Consider the following 22,587-nt stretch of genomic DNA (forward strand, 5'->3'; position numbering starts at 1 on the left):
AAAAATCATTTAAGAAATCTTGTCACTGGAGAATCTCATCACATAGTCTTAACACTTTAAGAAACACTCTCAAACAGGAGATCTATAGACTCATTCATATATCAAATTGGAGATTTTATGAATGAAGATAAATTTTCCTTTTATAAATATATACAAAGATACACTAAATGTATTTATTAAAAATCCACTAAATATCATCCAGATCTAATATTAAGGCACACATCACTAACATCTTCAACTTTGATCCATGATAAACCATCTAACTAAATACTTTGTCTTAAATCTACTGAAAGAAGATAACATGAGCATAAAAATTATTGTCTTCAATAATCAACACAAATAATTAGTAAAGAATAAAAAATGAAAACAAAAAACACAAGTAATCAATAAAAAAAATTCAATTGCATGGTAACTGTTGAGCCAACTTGCTCGTATTAATTAAGTTTTGATGATTAACAAAAATATTTTTATGATATAAATATTTTTTTCTTACTCATGCAAAAAGTAAATTTATTTTGAATTAAAAGAGAATTATTTTTAGATATATTTTCTTGTTTTAATCATTTATGTCTCAAAAGTTTATATTTGAATTTTTAAATTTTGAATTAAAGGAGAATTATTTTTAAATATGTTTTCTCTTATTCATACAAAAAGTAAATTTATTTTGAATTAAAGGAAATTGCTTTTAGACATATTTTATTGTTTTAATCATTTATGTCTCAAAAGTTTATATTTGAATTTTCAAATCTTGATTTTTCATGCAAAAAGTAAATTTATTTTGAATTAAAGGTGAGACATGTTTTCTTATTGTTTGAGAAAGTTTAAACATTTTTTGAATTTCAAACTTCATATTAATCCTTTATTTAGTGGGCAAAATGCTTATAAATACCCCCCCAAACTCATTTTTTGATAATCCAAGTACTTCTATTGCATATCCAAAGTGCTCGAAAGCTCTTAAACTCTCTCAAGCAAAGCATCCAAGCAATCCGAGTCTCTCAAAATATTATTGCACATCCATCGAAGAGCTACAAGGCAAGAGGAAAAAAAAAAATTTAAGTCTTGTACGATAAATCTGAACTTCTCCATTTGAGATTACAAATTTATTTATTTATTTATTTGATTATTATTACCTTGTATAATTTGTTCTTAATTGTTTATTTGTATCTAAGTGTGAAAAAATTATTTGTAAATATTTAAATTATTATTGAAGATTATATAGATTTTCTAGATCCGTTAAAATCTAGGTGAATCTAGTTTTCAAAGTAAGCTAGGGAGAAAACCTTGGTGCAATGATTGCCTAGAACCTATTGTAATCTAGGTGTGTATCTAGTTTTCAAGGTGAGATAGTGTGGAAACCTTGGTGATTTTAATTTAATGGAACTTCAAGAGTGGTTAGAGCTTGAGAGAGTGGATTAAGTATGTAAGGAAACACCGAACCACTATAAATTATGTTGTGCTTCATATTATTTATTTTTCTTATATTTCGTGGTTTACATTTATTATTAATCTTTAACATAATTTATTATATTTATCAAATATATTTTCTAATAAAATATTTAATTAATAATATTTATTAAAATTAAAAAAAATTAATTACTCAAATCATCCCTTGTAAGTGACCATACTCTAAGGGATGAACAATAACCATATCGTTTATAAAGCTAAACAAAGTCCACTCAATCAATTTTAACTGAATATGTTTGTTGGTGCACTCATGATACCAATATATAAAACACTAACATTAATTATAAAATCTAAAAGCTTACCTTACTCTGTAGTAAAAATAAAACCTTAAAATAACTCACTACAACAATCCAAACAATACATTGTTGTGTCACAACAGCAGCACACAAGGCAACAACACTTTAATGGTATTGTTATGCCTTGTCCATAGCAACAAGCTACTATTGCAACCACAATTACTTGATTAATAATATATCACAATCAGTTACGATTTTCATTAAAAATTTAATAAAAATAAAATAAAATAAGATAGAACTCAAATCAAAGAGAAATGTTGTTTGAAAAAATTCAACAAACAGTTACCATGCATGACCCATACACATCACAATAATGCCAACACTCCCATTGAATACCAAGAAAGCACCTAAATTGCATGAAAACAAAAATAGGAAACGAATATAATACGAAATGGAAACGAAGAAATGATATTTTTTTAAAATAAATAAATAAATATCGAAAAGTGGGAAAACTCGTAAATATAAAAAAAATAGGGATCTTTTGTAAATTTAATTTTTAATATAGAAAATTATAAAAAAAATAGTTATTCAATTAAAAAATAAATATAAATTCCATAATGCATTCAAACAAATAAAAACATAAGTTCCATAATCCATGAATTACTAATTAAAAACAAACAATAAATTTAAAAAAAATAATCAAACATAATATAAACAATAAATTTAGAAATTTACTTTATTTTAAAAATAAACAATAAATTTAAAAAATTCTGTCTCTAACATCTTTTTAGACAGAAATGCATTTATAATATTACGAAACAATCCAAAACGTTTTTGAAATGGTAGAAATGGCCTGCAAACTTTTTTTGGTGCTTGAAAACGGAAAAATTTTGGAAATGCTGAAACGATGCCCCCGAGACATTTCCATACATCATAGGAAGCCACTATAACATAGAAGGAAATATTAACAATTTATTTAGAGAAAAATGGTCAAAGATCTCCAAGCCTCTAATCTTGAAAGAACACATAAGAAACAAAAAATAAAGCCAACTTGTTCAATGAATATAAAAAAGTTCAATGAATAAAAGAAGCATAAAACAGAATAAGGAAGAACAACCTTTGAGGTTTTAGTTCCCCATGAAAGATTATTGTAAATGGTTTATGCCTCTTTTCCTAACATATTGAACTTATTGGGTTATTTTCTTGTTTGTTTTACTTGGAAATATAGTCGACTATGCTTTCTTATCTGTCGATTATGTTTAGTTTTATTTATGAATCTGTCGACTATGCATTTTCTTCTGTCGACTATCTTTTTTCGCAAAAAGCTTCCAACAGCTAGTTTTTCAAATCTCAACGGTCACAAACAGCTAGTTTCCTCTTCAATCTTTATGGAAGCCTATATATACAACTCAAGTAGGATCTTGAAGAGGCTAATGAACGGAAACGAGATGATCTAAATATTACAAATCGTTTTATTCAAGCTTATAGTGTTCGATTCTTTCATTGTTATATTTTTCTATGCAAAGCTTCGTTCTATCATTGTAAATCTATTCTTAAGCTTAGTTTTCATTGTGAGAGAACTTGTAACTAAGAGTGTTAACTCTTAACTTCTCTATTTTATTTGTATCGTTGTTATTTTCCTAACTTGTGTAGTTAGATGGCCCATTTGAGTGGGAGATTGTAATTCCTAGTCTCGGACTAGAGGACCTACTTGGTTTTAAGTAAGGGGTTTTAGTGGATGGTTTGAAAAATTCTTAGTGAGGAGCTAAGGTAGTGGATTAGGTTTGGGTTAAGCCGAACCACTATAAATCTTTGTGTTCTCTCTTGCTTATGTTTTTTGATTTGTTTATCATTGCTAGCATTTCATTATCCTCACTTGCATTGAGTTTTCATTTTCATCAAAAGGACTTCAAAGTTCTATCAAGTTTTTAAAATAACCAATTCACCCCCTCTCTTGGTATGTGCCATAGCATCTCCCGTTCTAACAATTTTCACGTTGTCAACACAACTGACCCTTTCACCTAGCATGATTTGATAGCCTTTGTGTTGCTCTTCCATGCCCCCATCATTAAGCCTTTTATCGAGCTCTGTAGTTATTTCTTCAAGATAGTAAAGCCTAACAAATGGTGAGTGACTTTCATCCCTCGACCAAGAGTGGATGTTTTACCTTCCATAAAGGATTCTAAGTTTTTTAATGATGGAGATATTTGCATTTTGTAGTCTCATTTTGGCCATTTTTGAAATGATTTGGGTTGTGAGGAACTAATGAAGGGAGCATGTTTCTCATCTTTCCACCCCTGAAAAGGTTGTGGTTAGTACGATATAATATATGATAATTATCAGAAACTTTCTCAAAAAGAACTAGTCGTGCTCAGTAGTTTGCTCTTGTAGTGATTGTGATATTTGTTTGTCTTGTAGATTTTCTCAACATTGATTTGCTTCTTTTTCAAAGAGGTGTTTATAATTTTTTGACGACTTGCCACCATGAACTCCTTTTTTCCAAAAAGGACAAGAAGAAATCAAAACCCTTTTTTTGGGAAAAGGCCCAAATTATTAGACCCGTTAATGGTTAGGTTTGCTCATTGTTTGGTGGGAAAGGTTTGAGATGGCGTTTGTGGAAGGGATAGTCAAATGCATTTGACTTTTGCGAGGGAGAGATTAAGTTTTCATCTGAGTTGCAAGGTAATAACAAAAAGTATCCAAGTATTAACTTTGAGTAGTTAGAATAAGAATTTTCTGAAGATAGTTTAGGAATCCTGTCTCTTGCAAATTTAGGGTTTGAGTTGAAAGGTCGGGAGGTCATTTTTTAGAGAAAGTGTACCATTATAAGATCCCTATTGGATGTGACATATGGATGCATATAGATTTTTAAAAATTTTCACATCAGAGATACACAGTGAAATTTTACACAAATCATATGCAATTTGGATGTTTAACTTACATTAATGTATGTGCAATTATGTGTTGTTGTATATACATACAACATGCTTCTTTCAACACATGTTGTATTTTGTACATTTGCAGAGAAATGTACATATATATATATATATACATAGATATTAATTTTTTCAATCTTCTATCCTAAACATAGATTGAACAAAACCAAAGATCGATTTTTAAATTAAATATCAGACTAAACTTATTTGTTCTTGGATCATATTGGGTTTTTTGGTCCAATCTAGCTTGATTTTTGGGTCAAAACAAAAAAGAACACCCTTAATCTATATTTTAGTCCTCTAACCCCATACTCTACTCTGAAGGTATTTTGTTTAATCTCCTATCTCCATACTTAGAGGTGGACGTGGTTAGGTTAACTCAAAAAATAATTCATAATTATGTCCGATGAATACGATTAAAAATTGAGAAAAACAAACAGGGACATAGTTAAGGTTATTAAAAAATAACTATAACTATAACTATAACCGATACATAACTGTAACCAACAATTATATATATAATATTAGTTTATAAATTATTAATTTAAATATATATATTCCTTCATAAAATATCTTTTAAGTTGTAATTTATTTACAATAATGTTTAATAAATAAATTGTGACCTTAAAATAATATATAATAATATCCAAAACAAATATTAAAATTGTTTCCATAAAATGTAAAACATTTATCTATCATTTCAATTGCTAGATTTCTTGAGGCTAATTCTATTTTAATTGTATAATCATTAGTTTATATCTAATTTAAGTGTGTATTTTTTTGGTTTTGCCTATTAATTTCATGTATTCTTATGTGTTGGCTACCTTTTATTTATTTTAATACATTTTTTTTAGTTATGCAATTTGTTAAAATAGTTAAAAATAAAACTTGCTATATGATTAATCTCTGAGTTATGGATGCAGTTAAGAAAATTCATAACTATGAATTTAAACAGACACGGTTACGGATATAAAATCATGGTTACAATTACGGTTATGTTAAAAATCTAAATCAAATTAATCTCTACCTATCCTTATCCATATTTTTTTGGTAATAAGAGCTCAGTAGATATCCATATACTCGATATTTATCATTATAACAAATTTATATTCATAATTTAAATATTTTCATAATAATTTTGATAACAAAAATGTAAGAAAAAAGCTAAAAAGATGATGATTGCAATATTTTAAATTGTTTCAATACATTGAATAATCAAAAATATTACATTGGTTCATCAATGACAAAAGAGAGAAAAGAAAGGCCATAACTAGGTTAGTTTCAAGTTTGTGAAAATATGTTTAATTTAGATTTTTTTTATTATGTAAATTTTAATATATAATTAGATAAAACATATATAGTAATATCAAGGTACGGTATGAGTAGATGACTTAATCACCATCATTTTTTCTGTATCTTGTGGATATTTTAGATATTTTACACATATCCTCCATGTAGATATTTTTTAATACCTAAATCTTTCCCATTATGGTAGGGTTTTAGTGAGTATTAATTATTATCCTTACGCAACAATTACAAGTAGGTTGATCGTCTATCTTTTTTCTTCTTTCTTTACTTTATTTTACTTATTCTTTCTTTATTTTCACCTAGTGTCATTGTTTGTTAGTGACAAATTAATGGTTGCAACCCATTGATTGCAATAAGACATCAAGTGACGATATGTTTTGGGCATCATTGAATGTGAAAAAGAATGAAATAAGAGATAAATAAGGAACAATAAAGAAGATGACATTATTGAATGTGAAAAAGAATGAAGTAAGAGATAAATAAGGAACAATAAAAAAAATAACAGAGAATGAGATTAGAATGAAATGACAATTTTTCGATGACGACGATGGTAATAGTATTGGTACCATCTCAAAGAGATAAAATGAGTTCGAGTTTAATAGTAAAAGAAAAGAGAGTAATAAGAGAGAAAAGGTATGAGTAGAGATGAAATATAAAGATAAAAGATGGAGTTTAATTCAGGAGTAAAATGGTTAATTTAGTGATTAGTTAACAATAAGGGAGGTTCGTGTTATTTTTTTAAAATATGAAAGTGATCAATATAATTTAGACAAAGATCAAGGGTCGTCTTTGAAATTTACGCAAAAAGTAAACTGACCAAAACAAATCGTAACTTGGTATAGGTAAACCGGATATTTGCGAGTTTCAGTTTGTATCCGGATATACGGGTAAAATAGTCCCGGGTCCTGCTTTTTAATCAGGGCTCACCGTCGTCCATCCACGAATCACGATCTCCCCCCCGCCTCCTCTCTCTCTCTCTCTCTCTGATCGATTCCTCCAGGTCCAGGATTTGGGCATCGGGATCTGTTCTCCGTGCGAGAAGATGTACGGATTCGAAGCACTCACCTTCAACATTCACGGAGGTTACCTGGAGGCCATCGTCCGGGGCTACCGGTCGGGGTTGCTCACCGCCGCCGATTACAACAATCTCTGCCAATGCGAAACCCTAGACGACATCAAGATGCACCTCTCTGCCACCGAGTACGGTCCCTACCTCCAGAATGGTAAGCGCTCCTCATTCTTCTCTATTCTATGTAATTGCTTTACCCCTATTATATAAGTTCTGCGTTTCACTATGTCCATTCAAGTTCTGGATGTGTAATTGAGACCTCTAGTAAAGATTTTCTGTACCGATTCATGTAAATTCAATAGATATTGGAGCTTTTGATTCAAGCAATGTGAGAAGTATAAATTTATCTGAGTTGGTTTTGTGTTGAGCTTCACAATAGAGGATCAGGGAATTAAGTGTTTTTAAATTGGATTGAGTTCATCTAGAGGGACTGGATTTACGCGTTTCACCGGGCTATTTCAGGATCTAGAGCGCGAAGAATGTGTTTGGTTTGTAAACCTGTGTCGAAACTTTTATCTGCAAGTATATGCATGAAGTTGTAGTTTGTAAAACTGGTGGGTTTTTGTTCATTCTTCTGTTTATGTTTTCTGTCTTTTCTTAGGACGGACCAAAATTTTTGGTTCATTAGACTCCTTTGATTACTAAATGATAAGAGAAGTTTAATATTGAACATTCACTACTAATAATTTGTTCTTCATATGTGGTTGGAGCTATTGAAAACTTGTAGGAAAAGGTCTATAGAGAGAATAGCATGGCATAATTAGAATGATTTATCTTTTCATTGTATAATTGTGAATGGTAAGCTTATGAAATTGATTAAATAGGGAACATTTGGAAGATCTTTTTCAGCCTTTTTTATGTTTGTTTTAGTACAGAGATGTTTGGAAGACTTTTTTTTCCCTTCCTTTCAAGCAGCAAAAGTATAAAAGCAAATTTTTAACACTTTGATTTTTTTATTTTTTTCAAGTCACTTCCATATCTAGGATTACATCAAGGATATGCTGTAAGCCGTTACCTATTTTCTCTAGTAATGGTGTATGCTATTGCAAATGACATTGTACTGGTGGATGAAACAAAAGAAGGCATGCAACTAAGCACAAGATATGAAGAAACACCTTAGGATGTAGAAGTTTTAAGTTAATTGTATTGAAAATTGAATATATGGAATGTAAGTGTAGTAAAAATATTAAGTGTGAATGATGTTATGGTAAAAATTGAAGATCAATTCATACCAAGAAATGATCAATTTAGATATCTTGGATCAATCATTCAAAAAGATGGGTAGACTAATGAGGATATTACCCATATAATTAAGGCAAGATGGTTAAAATGAATAAGTGCACCTAGTGTTTTATCTAATATTATGATTTTGTTAAAGCTAAAAGAAAAATTTTATAAGATAGCTACAAACTAACTTTTTTGTATGCTCAAAATATTGGGCAGTGAAGCACCAATATTTGCAAAATATGAGCATAACAGAGATAATGATGTTAAGATGGATGTACAGCTATACAATAAAAGATAAAATTAGACATGAGACTATTTGTAATAAGATCAGAGTGGTTTGTGTTGAAGATAAAATGTGCAAAACATGATTAAGGTGGTTTTGTTATGTGAGAAGAAGACCAATAGACATCAGACATAAGTATCTAGTAAAAGAGGTAGAGACTGAGCCAAAAAAATAAATAAATAAATGAACTCGACAACCCTTCAGCTACAAAAAAACTTCATAAAAAAAGTGGTAGAGAGGATGATTACATAAACCTTGCTGGGAAACATATGAGTTATAAGGTCTTACAGAAGATAAGGTCACAAATAGAAATAATTGGTGAGTTAGAATTATGTAACTGACCTTACATAATAGGATAAAAGGTTGATATGTTGTTGTGTAAATTCCAAATAAGCACATAGTTAATTTCCAGAACTAATATGTATATTCATTCATACTCATTGAGAGGACATAAATGGATTGAAATAAAAAAAAAATATATGTTTACATGTAGAATACATGGTAATGTCACCCACTGTGTATAATTCCTTATTTCATTCTTTATTGTGTCATATCATGTCTCTGTACATTCTCCCAGGTGGAGAGGCAGAAAAAATGTAGTAGAATCTCTTTGCATTAATATTAGGTATCTTTCTACAATCGTCTTTGTGGCTCCTGTTGCTGTGGAGCCTCTCTGCTGTTGGTTTTTAACCCTACCCTGCTGGGTAATGGGTTTGTTAATTTTCCTGCTAATTACCCTACCCTGCTGGGTAATGGGTTTGTTAATTTTCCTGCTAATTAGAAGTGACTTAGATTGAAAGTTGTGAGCATCCAATGGTTAGCTTGGCCCGAGTAGTGATTGAGTGCATCAGTGATCTTTTGCATGGTGTCTAGAGAAATCGGAAGAGAAATTGCTTTTCAGAATTTAGGGGGCAAAGTGGGCGGCACTCACACATGCACTCAGTCTTGCAAGTCTGCCAACAAAGGTTGTAGCCATCCATGCGCCACCCTAGCATCTGTGCGTGTGCACATTCTGGCTCCTTTGCTTATGACCAAATCCATCTCTTTTTAGTCTTCAACTGTATCTCCTGTATATCCTGAATAATTCTGGCTAAATGAGTTACTTTTGTCTTCATTGGTCCATAAAAGGTCATAAACATACTTAGTGGTGTCACATGTTTGCAGAGCTTGTTATGTGGATTGGATGGTTCACAGATAAGTTCGTAGTTTTAGTTTATGAACTAATTATAACAGTTTTAATTTTCTTGCAGAACCTTCCCCGTTGCACACAACTACAATTGTGGAGAAATGCACTCTTAAACTGGTTGATGAGTACAAGCACATGCTATGCCAAGCCACAGAGCCATTGTCAACCTTTTTAGAATATATCACGTATGTAGATTTTTTTCTTTCCAAGAGTGCCAAAATTTCTTTTTTGAAGTTGATAATTAACTTTTCAGAGACCTAGACTCTGCTATTTGTTCTTTTTTCTATTTTTGGTATTTCCCAAAATAGTTACTACATGCAGTTTCTCGAGGTTATTTAAAATTTTAATGCATGGGCGTCTTTTATTGTTGTTGCTACTGCAGTCAAGGTATCTGCATCTTTGTGCATAACCATCATCTATATTTTTATAACTGCATATAGGTCTTGTATGGGGTCTTGAGTTCTAACCCCATTAACCTCAAATGCTTCCTCCTAGGTCCTGCATAGTCTCCCACCATTACTAGTTAAGTAATCTGATGGAAAGAAGAACAAAAGAATAGCCCCTACTGGAGCCTGTGAACTCCTCCCCCACTCCATTTTAGATAAAGGGGGAAAAGCTTGAGTCTTGAATAATGTGCTAGCTTTATCATAACTTGTTAACTAGATCTATTCCCATGGGAGCTTTGGAAGCTTCGTAAAATTTTTTGGTCTCCTGCAATGATTGATTATTAGTTGAACATTTATGCAAAGAAATGCCCAATATTCTCCAACTTCTAAGGGCCCTAGGGTTTCCATTTTCAGTTTTTTGTTTTTTTAGTTATTTTGGAAATGAAAACAGGAAATGACATTTGGTTGGTTGTTTTTGTTTTAAAAAATTTTGAAATATTTTGGAAAAAATCAAAACAACAAAAAGGAAATTCCACATTTTTCATTTCATTTTTTATTTTCTTTTCCACTCCTGCTCTCCTGTCATTAACAACCTAGGTCACAGAAGGAGTTGTCAGGATTACCTTTATTTTGTTTATATTTTCTCTCCCCCATACTCCTAAGGCTATCAACCTTTGTCTCTAAAGGAGTTCCTTGGAGTAAGAGTCTCATCAACTCTCAAGATGGAGGCTGATGATGAGGCTCACCAGCCTCTTGTGACTTGATTGGCAATGGAGAAAAAAGGGAAAGAAGAAAATAATTAAAAGCTTAAAATCAAAATTGGAAACAAATTAAAGTTATTAAATAATGTGTTTAATTTTTTATTTTTAAACCAAAATGAAAGATGAATACACATAAAAAAAAATGAAAATCTAAACTACAACAATAACAATAATAAAACATGCCTAAATCCCTTTAGGTGGGGTTATCTATTCTCATGATGTTTTATCCAACAAATTTTATGGTGGTTGTGAGCTACTTAATGCGACCCTTATCCTTTATCTAGGCTTGGGACAACCTGTAAAGAGGAGAGAAACCTGCAATACAAGAAGCGTTGATGAAATTACTCAATCCTTAGGCAAAGTTTATAAGAAAATAAACAAAATTAAATAAAATGATTTTTTTTTTTGACAAATTTAGCCATATGTAATTGTGTAAGTTTTGCAAAACAAGAAACTTAACTAAGGAAGAACAACTGTGACATGTAATATCTAGTTAGCTACATGCCATTTTATTTATCAAGCATTTTCACGTTTGCTGAAAAACTGAAAAAAAAAAGAGAGCTAGAATTAGTTGTCTAAGCCTTTTTTTTTTGCCTTTTTTTTTTTTTCATTTTTCTACTTTGTTTAACTTATCCAACCACTTTAATGGCCCTGCTTAGGTTACAAGCACGCGCTATTGAGCTTGGCAGTTTCCATTTTAGAAAGTGAAATTTATAAGAAAAAGCATTTCCTAGTGCCCTGTCAATGTGGAAAAGCATAAAAATTTGTAGTATTTATTTGTTGTCAGTTTTTGTTATTGCTGTTTACAAAGCAACAATCTACCTAGGTTTAAACACTAGCTCCAATATTTGGAAGCAGGGTGGAATCCAGGTTATTCAAGAAATTACATGAAACTATGCTCTTCTGCCATGGCAAAAGGTTGGACGTCAAGTGTAAAGTTCAAGGCTACCTGCATCAATACTGGTTGCCAATACCGAAACTAGATTGATTTTTTATTTGTTTTAACAAAATATCAACAAAAGAAATAACACCATTTATGGGCAAAACTGTGTATAAAAGAGGTCAAAAAGTATTAGAACAGACTGTCTAAAACAAAAAGTAATTCATAAACAGGGCAAAAGAAAAAGGATGTTTTTCTTCCAAAAAAAAAAGAAAAAGAAACACGGAGGGAATTCAACAATTCCTTTGAAATAAGTAACAATATATTGCTGGGTGGAAGGAAATATCCAAAAATGTCTTATTCCTTCCAATAATCCATAGTTCCATACTTCTAGCAATAAAATAGTATTGTCCTGTCCCTATGTGATAAGAGATTGATTACAATTATCTGTGGAATATATTTTCTATAAAGGACCAGAAAACCATGTTTAGGTGTCATTAGAAAGCACAGTCGCATAAATACAGCAGCAAGAAGAGGTAATAAAAGTGTGTAAACAATAGGCTTGAAGAAAGGAATATGTATCATGGCACATCAAGAAATATGTCTACTTTTCTTGGACCCAAGACCTATAGTGATTAACTGCCAGTGCTTGTTCTTGTTCAGGAATTGGCGTTCAAAAAAATTATCAGACTAAGTATGGACTAAGTTTTCCCTTGAACAATCAGACAAAGTACAAGAATATGACTCCAACGAGCAATCAATTTTAAGAAGCTACAAGAATATTAGTTTTGTGATTCTCGACACAGGAATAAACAAAGAAATTTTGATTACTATTGTTACTCTGGTATGGTGGCACCAAAACTGAAGATTGAAAATGCAAAATTGGACAATCTGTGAAACACCCCTATAGGATTTAAATTTTTCCATTGATCCACATTTTGTTTGACATGTGGACCAGGTTCTGACCTGAAGATTGATGCTTTTGACAAGTCTAAGAAGTTTTCTGGAAGTAAAAACATTTTTCATTGAAGATACAAGTTTTGTCATTATCTTATATTGGCATGCCTAATCATGTGGTACCTGTCCCATTCTTGTCTCTGTTTCTTGCATCACACTTAAGGTTTAAGCTTTAGCAACTCTGACAGACCAACAAATTCATCCAGAGTCTTCAGTTCGTTGTCCTGAAATCTTGCTTGAACTCAATCTTATATTTCATTTGCATGCCTGCATGCAAATTGATCTTGTTTAATATGTACATCACTTGTTCTGGACTGGATAATAGTAAATATTTACTTCTATGTTTTTGGATTGTTCATAAGTCATAGCCAGGGGAATAAGTCATCCAATTTTTTTCTGGAGAACCTAATATTTATGCATATTGTACAGATATGGTCACATGATTGACAATGTTGTACTGATTGTTACTGGAACCTTGCATGAAAGAGATGTCCAGGAACTGTTAGAGAAATGCCATCCTTTGGGCATGTTTGACAGGTAATGTTTCTTATTGCATGTTTGTGGTTTTGATTTAATTGCTAACAAGAAAATGCTTTCTTAAATTATTTCCTCAGTATTGCTACTCTAGCAGTCGCACAGAATATGCAAGAGCTATATCGACTGGTCCTTGTTGACACTCCTTTGGCTCCATACTTCTCTGAGTGTATCGCATCTGAGGTACTGAGTGTTTCTTATGTTTTTATTTTCATTTTTATTCTTTTGGGTCATGATTATTATCTGTACACTTATGCATGAGAAGAGATTTGCTTCTGACTTCACAAGAAAATATGTTTTCTGGAGAGAGAATTTCTTAAAGCCACTTATGAAGAGCATTAGCAGATTTAAAAAAAATCGTTCTTTGTTTTTATAGATCAAGAGTAATGATCAACATTATAAAAACTAATGGTCTCCATAAACAGATTTATGGTCTGAAAAAAAATTATTAAGAACAATGAATAAAGAAATTTAATGGTAAATATCATAGAGAGCAATTGTATATAGTGTTGAAAACAAAGAATGAAAAAATCAAAAATAATAATAAAAAAAGACCACGGTGCTGTAAGGTCAATGGAGACTGAAGCTGTAGTTTGAAGAATAGAAAAAAAAAAGAAAAAGAAAAAATTAACCAGATGGATGACACCAGAGAGATAGAGATAAAATGGGATTTGATTTCGCTGAGTGTTAATTGTGAGATTTTTAAATACTAGACAGTATGCCGATCTTTGTGGGCACTGGCTGCTTCCTCTGGTAACATCCCATACCAAAACTGGGATGGAGTTCACAGGGTAGGATACTGGAATGAGGTCAGAACATTGGCCGGTACTGTGCAGTATCCATAATTATGGGTAGGATATCCAATTGCAAATGCTGGACTGTTAACTCAAACCCTAATTAAGCATTAGAGTGTCCGACGTGGGTACTTTTTGTATTTAACAGGGTCCATATTATGTAGCTTGTGGATTTGCAGTGTTCCTGTTTAACTGAGGGGAAAAAAGATAAAAAGCACAGCCTCTTCTGTTGACTTCCATCTAAACTTTTGGTTATGCTATTATTAGTGTATAGAAGAGCTCTGATATAGGCTTTGCATAATCAGAGTGTAGATGGCAGTTTTTCCCTGAGTGTCTGCAGTGCATGGGGCTCCCAACTTTGTGAGGGTTGAGAGAGGGTTGTTTCCTGGGTAGCTTTACCATTGCTTTGTAAAAAGCTGTTTACAACTCAAACCTGTGACCTTGTCATGAAGGAGCAGCCTCACTGTTGCTGCCATAAGGTTCATCCAGTCGCCCTCAATAGTAGTTTCTCCATCTTCTATATTAACTGGGTTTGCATCTACATAAATCATATGAACTTGACTATATTAAGATCCACTGTTAGAAATCATGTTTTTTCTCCTTTATAATTGCGTGTATCATATGCAGGACTTGGATGACATGAACATTGAGATAATGAGAAATACTCTTTACAAGGCATACCTCGAGGATTTCTACAGGTTTTGCCAGGTTAGGGTTAAATTCTCAATATTTAGATGCTTGTTTTGTTCCATTTGTAAATGGATCAAATTTTATTTCCATTTTCTTTTCTTTTCTTTTCTACTCAATTCTAATGCCATCTTTTCAAATAGAAACTTGGTGGTGCCACTGCAGAGATAATGTCTGACCTCCTTGCCTTTGAGGCTGACAGAAGAGCTGTTAATATCACCATAAACAGGTGCTTTCACTGTCTAAAATTTTATCCTCTTGGTTTTACTTTTCAGTTATTTTGCAATAGATGGCAGTCAGTTTAGTTCTTTTTAGTAACTCATTTTTCTTGTGGCATGTATTTGGTTGTAGCATTGGCACTGAGCTTACTCGAGATGACCGCAAGAAGTTATACTCGAGTTTTGGCTTGCTGTAAGCTTCTTCTACTCAAACGTTATTCCTATTCCTGCTTTTCATATTCTTTAAGCGTCTTTTTGACAGCAGTTTATTTGTGTGAAACAGTTACCCCTATGGTCATGAAGAGCTTGCTGTCTGTGAGGACGTAGATCAGGTTCCTCTCTTTTCTTAATTATGCATATTATGGTTTGCTTCTAGTTCTAATATTATGCAATATAGTATTTTTTCCCCCTTCAGGTATTAATAAAAGACATTGTCTTTGAGGTTCTAAATTTTTGTTCTCTGAACAATAGAATGAATTGGTTCTAACATACATTTAAGTTTGTTGGCTGGTTAACAAACATTGTAATACATGACCCCATAATTTAGCCAGAAAATACTGCAAGTTATCATTCCAGCTATTGAACAAATATGGGCTAATTATACCATCAGCATGTTTGGCCTTTGGTTGTGGATGTTCTTTCTGTTTACTGGTTAATTTGAGACTGATATTTACAGAAATTTTATTCCGCCTCTTTTTTTCTTCTTCAAAATCTCTCTCCTCCTGGAGTTTGTTGAGATCAGGGAAAAAGGATTCCTTTAAATGACTAAATAGGATGCTCTTATCTTTTCTTTTACAATAGGTTCGTTCTGTGATGGAAAAATACCCCCCTTATCAGCCCTTGTTTGCCAAATTATCCTATGGAGAGAGCCAGATGCTTGACAAGGGATTCTATGAAGAGGAGGTGAAGAGGCTTTGCTTAGCATTTGAGCAACAGGTCTGTATTTTAGAGAGAAAGATAATGTTTAGAGGATATGCTGATTGCATTCAGTTCCTTTCAGAAGTTCAAATAGATGATTCACATTCTAGCCAATTTTGATTGACATTGAATTCAGTTCTTTCATCAAGATCGCTTGGGTGATGAAGTAAATTGGTTTCCTTTTTGAGCTTGCAGTTTCACTATGGCGTGTTCTTTGGATACATGAGGTTGAGGGAGCAGGAGATCAGGAACCTGATGTGGATATCGGAATGTGTGGCTCAGAACCAGAAGTCTCGAGTACATGACAGTGTTGTCTTCATATTTTAGTTCACCTAGCCCTTAAATCACACCACACCGCCCCCACCCAAAAAAGAAAAAAAGAAAAGAAATCTTTTGATCCCTGCAGGATGCCCTAGTTCCTGGAATAAGTTTTATCCATATGTTAATTGGTTATTTGGAGAGAAATATTGCATGCAAGTTCATCAGTGTATGTTGAATATGAATTCGAATAAGTGTATCAATATCTGGTTTTAGGTTTTGGTTAAAGGGAAGTTTGTCGATATCATCATCGAAGGAGGAAGTTGTGATTCCTGAACTCGAGTATTTACTGGAGCGTTTTGTTGATTGACTGCTGCTGGAGTGTGAAGGGTCCATTGATTCATGTTTGTCACAATCCTTTTGACAGTGATATGAAGCTCACTTGAAAGTGAGGCTGAGATAGTCTTATGTAATTATGGTGCTTGTTGCTATGCTAAGCTATACAATGCCTAGTGATTGTGGCAGAAACTATGATGTGGAGTTGAGCATGCAAATGGATTTGGAAGCTCCTCCACTTTGTGTTATTTAAGGATAGAGATGTTTACGTTTGTTTTATATTCTCTGGCATGCAAGCGGATGTTAGTAAAAAGTGTCACAAAATGAATCCTGCTGTCCCCTTGTTTTGTATGCTATACAGACAAATGATCCAAAGCACTTGATTTCAAGCTAAAATTGTTGAATGTATGTAAAGGCCAAAAAAAAAAAAAAAAAAGATATTCAAATTTATCTACCTTTAAGATCTAACCTGAATGAATAATTTTGTAAGGGTAATTTTTCACACATATATATATATATATATATATCAGGTTTATTTCTAGTACTCTGGGCCTTTGTGGTTCATTTTCTTTATTTTTATTTTGTTCAATGTAACACTTTTTGTTAATTCAAGAATGTATTTATCTTGTAAAATATGTTTTGATAATTCACTCGAAAATTATTGGTGAAATTTTTTTATTTTTTAAATTAGAAGATTTTTTTTTTTGTTTAGATGACGTTCCATCAGGAACACCCCCATCTCTCAATCTCACATAACGGTGGAAGAATATATCAGGAACTTGATAGTCCTAGATTTTGATTTCGAGTGTTAAACATAAACAGTGATAGCGATGCATTAACTAAGAATTTTCAGAAATATCAGGCCGTAGTCTGGGGAGAAGGGGGACCTCCTTTTATAAATATATCTTGCCATTATTTAAAATGAATAATTTTTTTTTTAATTTAGTCCAATAATTATTAATTAGCATAGCACATACATCAAAAAGAAGAAAATTCTCCAAAATCGTCATAAGCGACAAAAGGAGGACATTGTGTTTGTACGAAAAGTCGTGTAGAAATGGGTGTGGATGCGGATGTGAATTGTGATAGATAGATACGGTGGAAGACAGATTTGAGAAGGGAAAAAGGGGGTGGGGGTGGGGGGTGGGTGCCTATGAAAACGCGTTTTGTGCATTAGGAGAGAGAGAGAGAGAGAGAGTTTTAGTCAAAAAATGAAAACCCTTAATTCCCTTCAAACTAGCACTTTGTTGTCCAAAAGCCCTTCATCACGACCCTACACCATTATCCCTTCCTGTGTACTTGACTAATAACCTCCGTAGCAATGGGTGGGTCGGGTCTCTCTCTCTCTCTCTCATTACTACAGACATCTTACGCTACCTCAACTAAGGGATGATTTGTCTTTGTATTTGTAAGCAAATTTAAAATTTATTTATATATATATATATTAATTAATTATTTCGATAATAAAAAAAATAACCTCAGAATTCTTGTTATAAGAGGATCATCATCTTATTCTTATTTTATCAAAAATTTATTTCCCCAATTTGAACTTGCATTTTTTTTAATTACAACAAATGCAAAATATTAATTTTTTATCACCACCTGGATAATTAATAAATATAAAGTGATGGATGGGAGTGTATTTGTTGCAATATATATATATATATATATAAATATTAAAAGAAAAAGAAATTGATTAAGCAGTGTGGATGATATGAATCCTCAGTGAGGCTTAATAATGTCAAATCACCGAATTCTCCAAAATTTTCTTCCCTTAATTGCCATCAAGTCCTCCCTCCTCCATAGGAATTGCTTTTTATAGAGTCAAAAAGGAAGACCCATCACCCGTCACCCCCCCCCCATGCACATACCATCTACCTAAAACATGAAAAGTTGAACCCCCCATCACTTGCCTCCTTTAATCATTTCATCGGGGGATCTTTTAACGGATTTTTAGTCCCCACTTCAAATCCATTATTAAAAACAGTTACAAATTATGTAGCCCTAATCCTAATTAATTGCATATATAATAATACCCACAAAATTATATTTACTTGGACACAACTCTGCATGTAAAAACACACTAATTCTACAGGAGACGTTAATTACGGTTATATTATTGGTCTAATTCATAAGTTTTCTTTCCTTAAAATATTTTTTTGATCAAATTTAGTTAGGTGATTGTAATATTCTTCAAATGTTAAGTAAGTTAGGTGTACAACTATATATTATTTGATTTGAGTCTTCTTAGATTTGATGGATAATAGGAATCACTTAAATTTAGACATAATTATCTATGAGATACTATATTTGTTATTGGTATCACATAATATCGGTCGCCTGACTCAAGGCATAGGCCACCTAAGGCTCCCAAGAAAGTGGGGCTTCAAAATTGATTATTAATTAATTTTTTAATATTTTGAGATACAAAATTATTAATTCTTTTAATTTATATTCTATTTATTTTGTTATTTTATTTGAAGGAAGAGACCCTCAACTCCTCAAGTCTACATATTATTTTTTAATATTAGAATAATGTATAGTGAGATATTATTTAAATGAGGAGCCCCTAACTTTTTAAATTTATGGATTATTTTTTAATATTATATAATAAATAATGAACTATAAACTAGTAACATAACAAAAAAAGAAGAAGATAAGTGGTATTAGTTTAAGTAGATAGTTTGATAAAATAATTTTTTGAACGATGAAAATTTTGTTTAGAGAATTTGAATTGATTTGGGTATTAAAAAAAATAAAAATAAATTAGTAAATTTTTAATTTACAGACCTGCCTATAAACTCTTCATTTTTTTTACTTATTTAATTTTTATATTTTTATATCTTTTTTTCTTGTCTATATTGTCAATTGAAAAATATTTATTTTTTAAATTTGAATACAAAATTTAATTAGTAATTTTGTATTTTAAAAAGCAAATTAAATAATTTTTAATATTTATTTATTTTATTAAAAAACCACTAAATTAAATTTTGCCCATGGCCACAAATGTTGTTAAGACGACATTGATATTGATACCAAGTGACAATCATACATGAGATTTGCACTTCATGGAGACCAATTAAAAGTTTTAAAATTTTGAGTTTTGGCTTTACTACTAAGATACAAGTAGAGGTAAAATGCCCCCAAGGTATAGGTCGAGTGGTCGGTCAAACAATATGTCGAATTCGCACTAGTAGGTCATGAGTTTAATTCTCGTTTTGCACAGTAAGACAAACTCTCACACTTATAATTTATCTTTTTTGCCAGAATCAAGAGCACGAGTGACCCCAAATAAAGGTAAATTATACTAAATATATGTAGTATTAATTTGTGATGGAAATAGTAGTAATAATACCATTAAGTGGAGGATATATGAAATTGAAATTGACAAGCATGAATTAAATTTAGGAAGAGTCCGGAAGGAGAATGTCTTGCATGTGCGCACGTGCACGTGCACGCGCCTTCTTAAAGCAAAATTGATGCGAGAAAAAGGAGGGTGCGGTCTGAAGGGGTTTTAGCCCCAAACTTTGATCTCTAGCCGCGTTTTGGTTTCACCTTTTTGATTGATTGAGATGAGTCCCGCACAATTCATGCATATATATATGTACCTATAAATATACGAAGCATATCCACTATGATGCCCATTTCAAGCCCTTTTGTCTTTGCATAGCATTTGTGCTCTAAACGTCCCATTACGTTAAACCACCACAGCTGTTGAGAGACTTGGAAAAAGACTGAAGAAAGAACCATGGAAGATCAGTGCAGTCCTCTGAGTCTCAGCTGGGGTTGCTACTTCCAGGACGAGGTAAATCATTTCTCCTCTTTCAGCACGCGCACCGCACCCGCCCAAAACCAATGTGCATTGTTGGTTGGTTGGTTGGTTGAATGACTGAATTCTGCATTTGGCAGGGAATTGAAGGGCTAAAGCAATCCCTCCTCTACACCACACTCGACTTGGAGACAACAATCGTGTCTGCTCAAGAAGAAATCGCTAGAAAACAAGATGAACTGGCCTTCCTCAAAGACCTGTTGATGAGCACAGTCAGCGAGAGAGACGAGCTTCAAGCAATCTGCCGGAGACTGGCAATGGAGAAAGCCGTGCTGCAACAGCAGCTCGAGGCGACTGCCGCCCCCGGCGAAGATTTGAGGCGGGGAGAGTCCAACAACGGGTCTTCGTCGACCTCGGATTCCAACGAGAACGTTGACCCGCCACTGCCGTCGCCGTCGCCTTCGCCGTCACCATCGCCGTCGCCGTTGCCAATGCAGCTGGGAGAAGTTATAGAAAGATTGGCGGCCAAGAAGGCCTTGCCGGAGAACGGAAAGTTCCTGCAGGCGGTGATGGAGTCCGGGCCTCTGCTCCAGACGCTGATGCTGGCGGGGCCGCTGCCGCAGTGGCAGCGGCCGCCGCCGCCGGTAAGCTGCACGGAGATCCCGCCGGTGACCATATATTCGCCGAAGCTTCTGAAGCAGGATTCTTGTGTGAGCTCAGATAATTGTTTGTTTCAATCAAAAGAGCGGAGTTGTAGTGTAATGTCTAATGGTAATGGTAATTGGTAACGTGAGTTTAGTTTGGTTTTAAAATTATGGTTTTGGTGATCTTTCATCTTTTGTTCTCATGCCAAAGAAGGCAAATTAATGATAAATGACCATGAAATGGATGGGTTTTTCTACGATATAGCTGGATCTGGATCTGGATTGGGGAGATCATGAAATGTCTATTCGGAAATTTGTGGCAGGCCAGGCCAGGCCTGGCAGTGAGTGCACTGCGACTACCTCCTCCCTCACAAATCGCAATGATACATACTAGAATACCCACTTAACAATGATATTTCCTACTTCTTCCTCTTCTTCACTTATCCCCACCACTAGAATACCCAAACCAGTTGCACAATGATACGATAGGGATGACGATATTTAGGAATAAAAAATTGATCATCTGTCCCCCTCTCTTATTGAACAAGGAAAACAGGATTCAAAGTGTCCTTTTCCTCTCCACCCACACTTTAAATAATTATTTTGAAGCAGTGTGATTTAAATAATTTTGTTGTAGTTGGGGGTATTGGGCTGTTGGGCCTGGCCGGCTCCCTTCATGTCCGATTTTTGGGCCTAGTTTGTATACTTCTAGTCCTTCTGCAAATGTACTAGCTAGGATTCCAAAGAAGATTCATACCCACTGATTGATTAATGCTAATAACAATTCAAAAATGAAAAAAAAAAAAAAATAATATTGAGATTAAGAAGAGAATTGACTAGCTAGAGTAGTGGCAGGAATTAAAAAAAAAAAAAAAAAACTTGTTGGAGTGACTATTGGAAATGAATGCCCTCTATGTGGCAATGACTGATAGATTCATTCACAATCGAGGTGACCTTGGTAATGTCCTCTCATATTTTAAGTCTGTCTGCAAAGGGTAAACAGTGATGAGTAACAATGGAAATAGATACTAAGGAGGGTTACTTTGAAAGTTTAGCTAGCTCCACTCCACCCTACAACCTTATCCAATAATTTCCCTCCATTCATTCTCACAAAGCCTTTGTTTATCCCTTTCTTGGCAGCATCTTTAATCGCAGGTCCTCAATTTGGGTGGGTTTTCAATCTTTTGGCTGAAATATGCAATTTCACCAATTCTCAAGTAGCACGATTCTGATCTTCTTCATGGAGCTTCAATTCCCAATTTGTCCATGGGGCGACCCAGGAAAGTGTTGTATAATAGAAAGTCCAATTGATAGCTTGAGACTTGTAAATGCTGATCTAAAAGATATTTATCACATTTCTATTTAAGGTATAAAGGGTGTTTATACGGCTATCCTCTCATATTTTAACAAGCTCTTCTCTTATACTTGCACTAGTAAAAGAGGTCACAGAAACAACGTTAAAATACTCTGTCAATGTAGAAACTTGAAAAAGAAAATGGCTAAAGAAAAGTTTTAAAATTGACAAAAGAGAAATGGAGAGAAAAATAAAACAAGATTGCTTTGGGTTGTGTTTGAAACACAAAATGGGCAGGTTTATATTGGTTGTAAATTTGTTAATTGAAATGTGGTTTGAATTTTAGTTTTAGTATCAATTCTGTAACATACAAATTTATTATACAACACCTATATTTTGAAGTAAAGAAATATCCAAATTATGATAAAGATGGTGATGGATT

The 22,587-nt window shown here is 33.0% G+C and overlaps 2 protein-coding genes across 2 annotated transcripts; both read left to right on the forward strand.

Annotated features, from left to right (window-relative positions):
• Window positions 1–6,824: 6,824 nt before the first annotated feature.
• Window positions 6,825–16,717, forward strand: LOC127806793 (V-type proton ATPase subunit d2). Its single transcript, XM_052344308.1, has 10 exons — window positions 6,825–7,167; window positions 9,774–9,894; window positions 13,123–13,230; window positions 13,308–13,410; window positions 14,649–14,729; window positions 14,852–14,937; window positions 15,060–15,119; window positions 15,210–15,258; window positions 15,728–15,862; window positions 16,040–16,717. Exons 1-10 carry the CDS (start codon window positions 6,987–6,989, stop codon window positions 16,169–16,171), a joined length of 1,056 nt encoding a protein of 351 aa, XP_052200268.1. The 5' UTR covers window positions 6,825–6,986; the 3' UTR covers window positions 16,172–16,717.
• A 3,021-nt stretch (window positions 16,718–19,738) lies between these two features.
• Window positions 19,739–21,098, forward strand: LOC127806651 (uncharacterized). Its single transcript, XM_052344068.1, has 2 exons — window positions 19,739–20,243; window positions 20,348–21,098. The coding sequence occupies exons 1-2, from the start codon at window positions 20,187–20,189 to the stop codon at window positions 20,993–20,995; spliced, it is 705 nt and encodes a 234-aa protein (XP_052200028.1). The 5' UTR covers window positions 19,739–20,186; the 3' UTR covers window positions 20,996–21,098.
• The last annotated feature ends 1,489 nt before the right edge of the window (window positions 21,099–22,587 follow it).

The sequence above is a fragment of the Diospyros lotus genome, chromosome 7 (genome assembly GCF_014633365.1).
Source record: "Diospyros lotus cultivar Yz01 chromosome 7, ASM1463336v1, whole genome shotgun sequence".
NCBI classification, from domain to species: Eukaryota; Viridiplantae; Streptophyta; class Magnoliopsida; order Ericales; family Ebenaceae; genus Diospyros; species Diospyros lotus.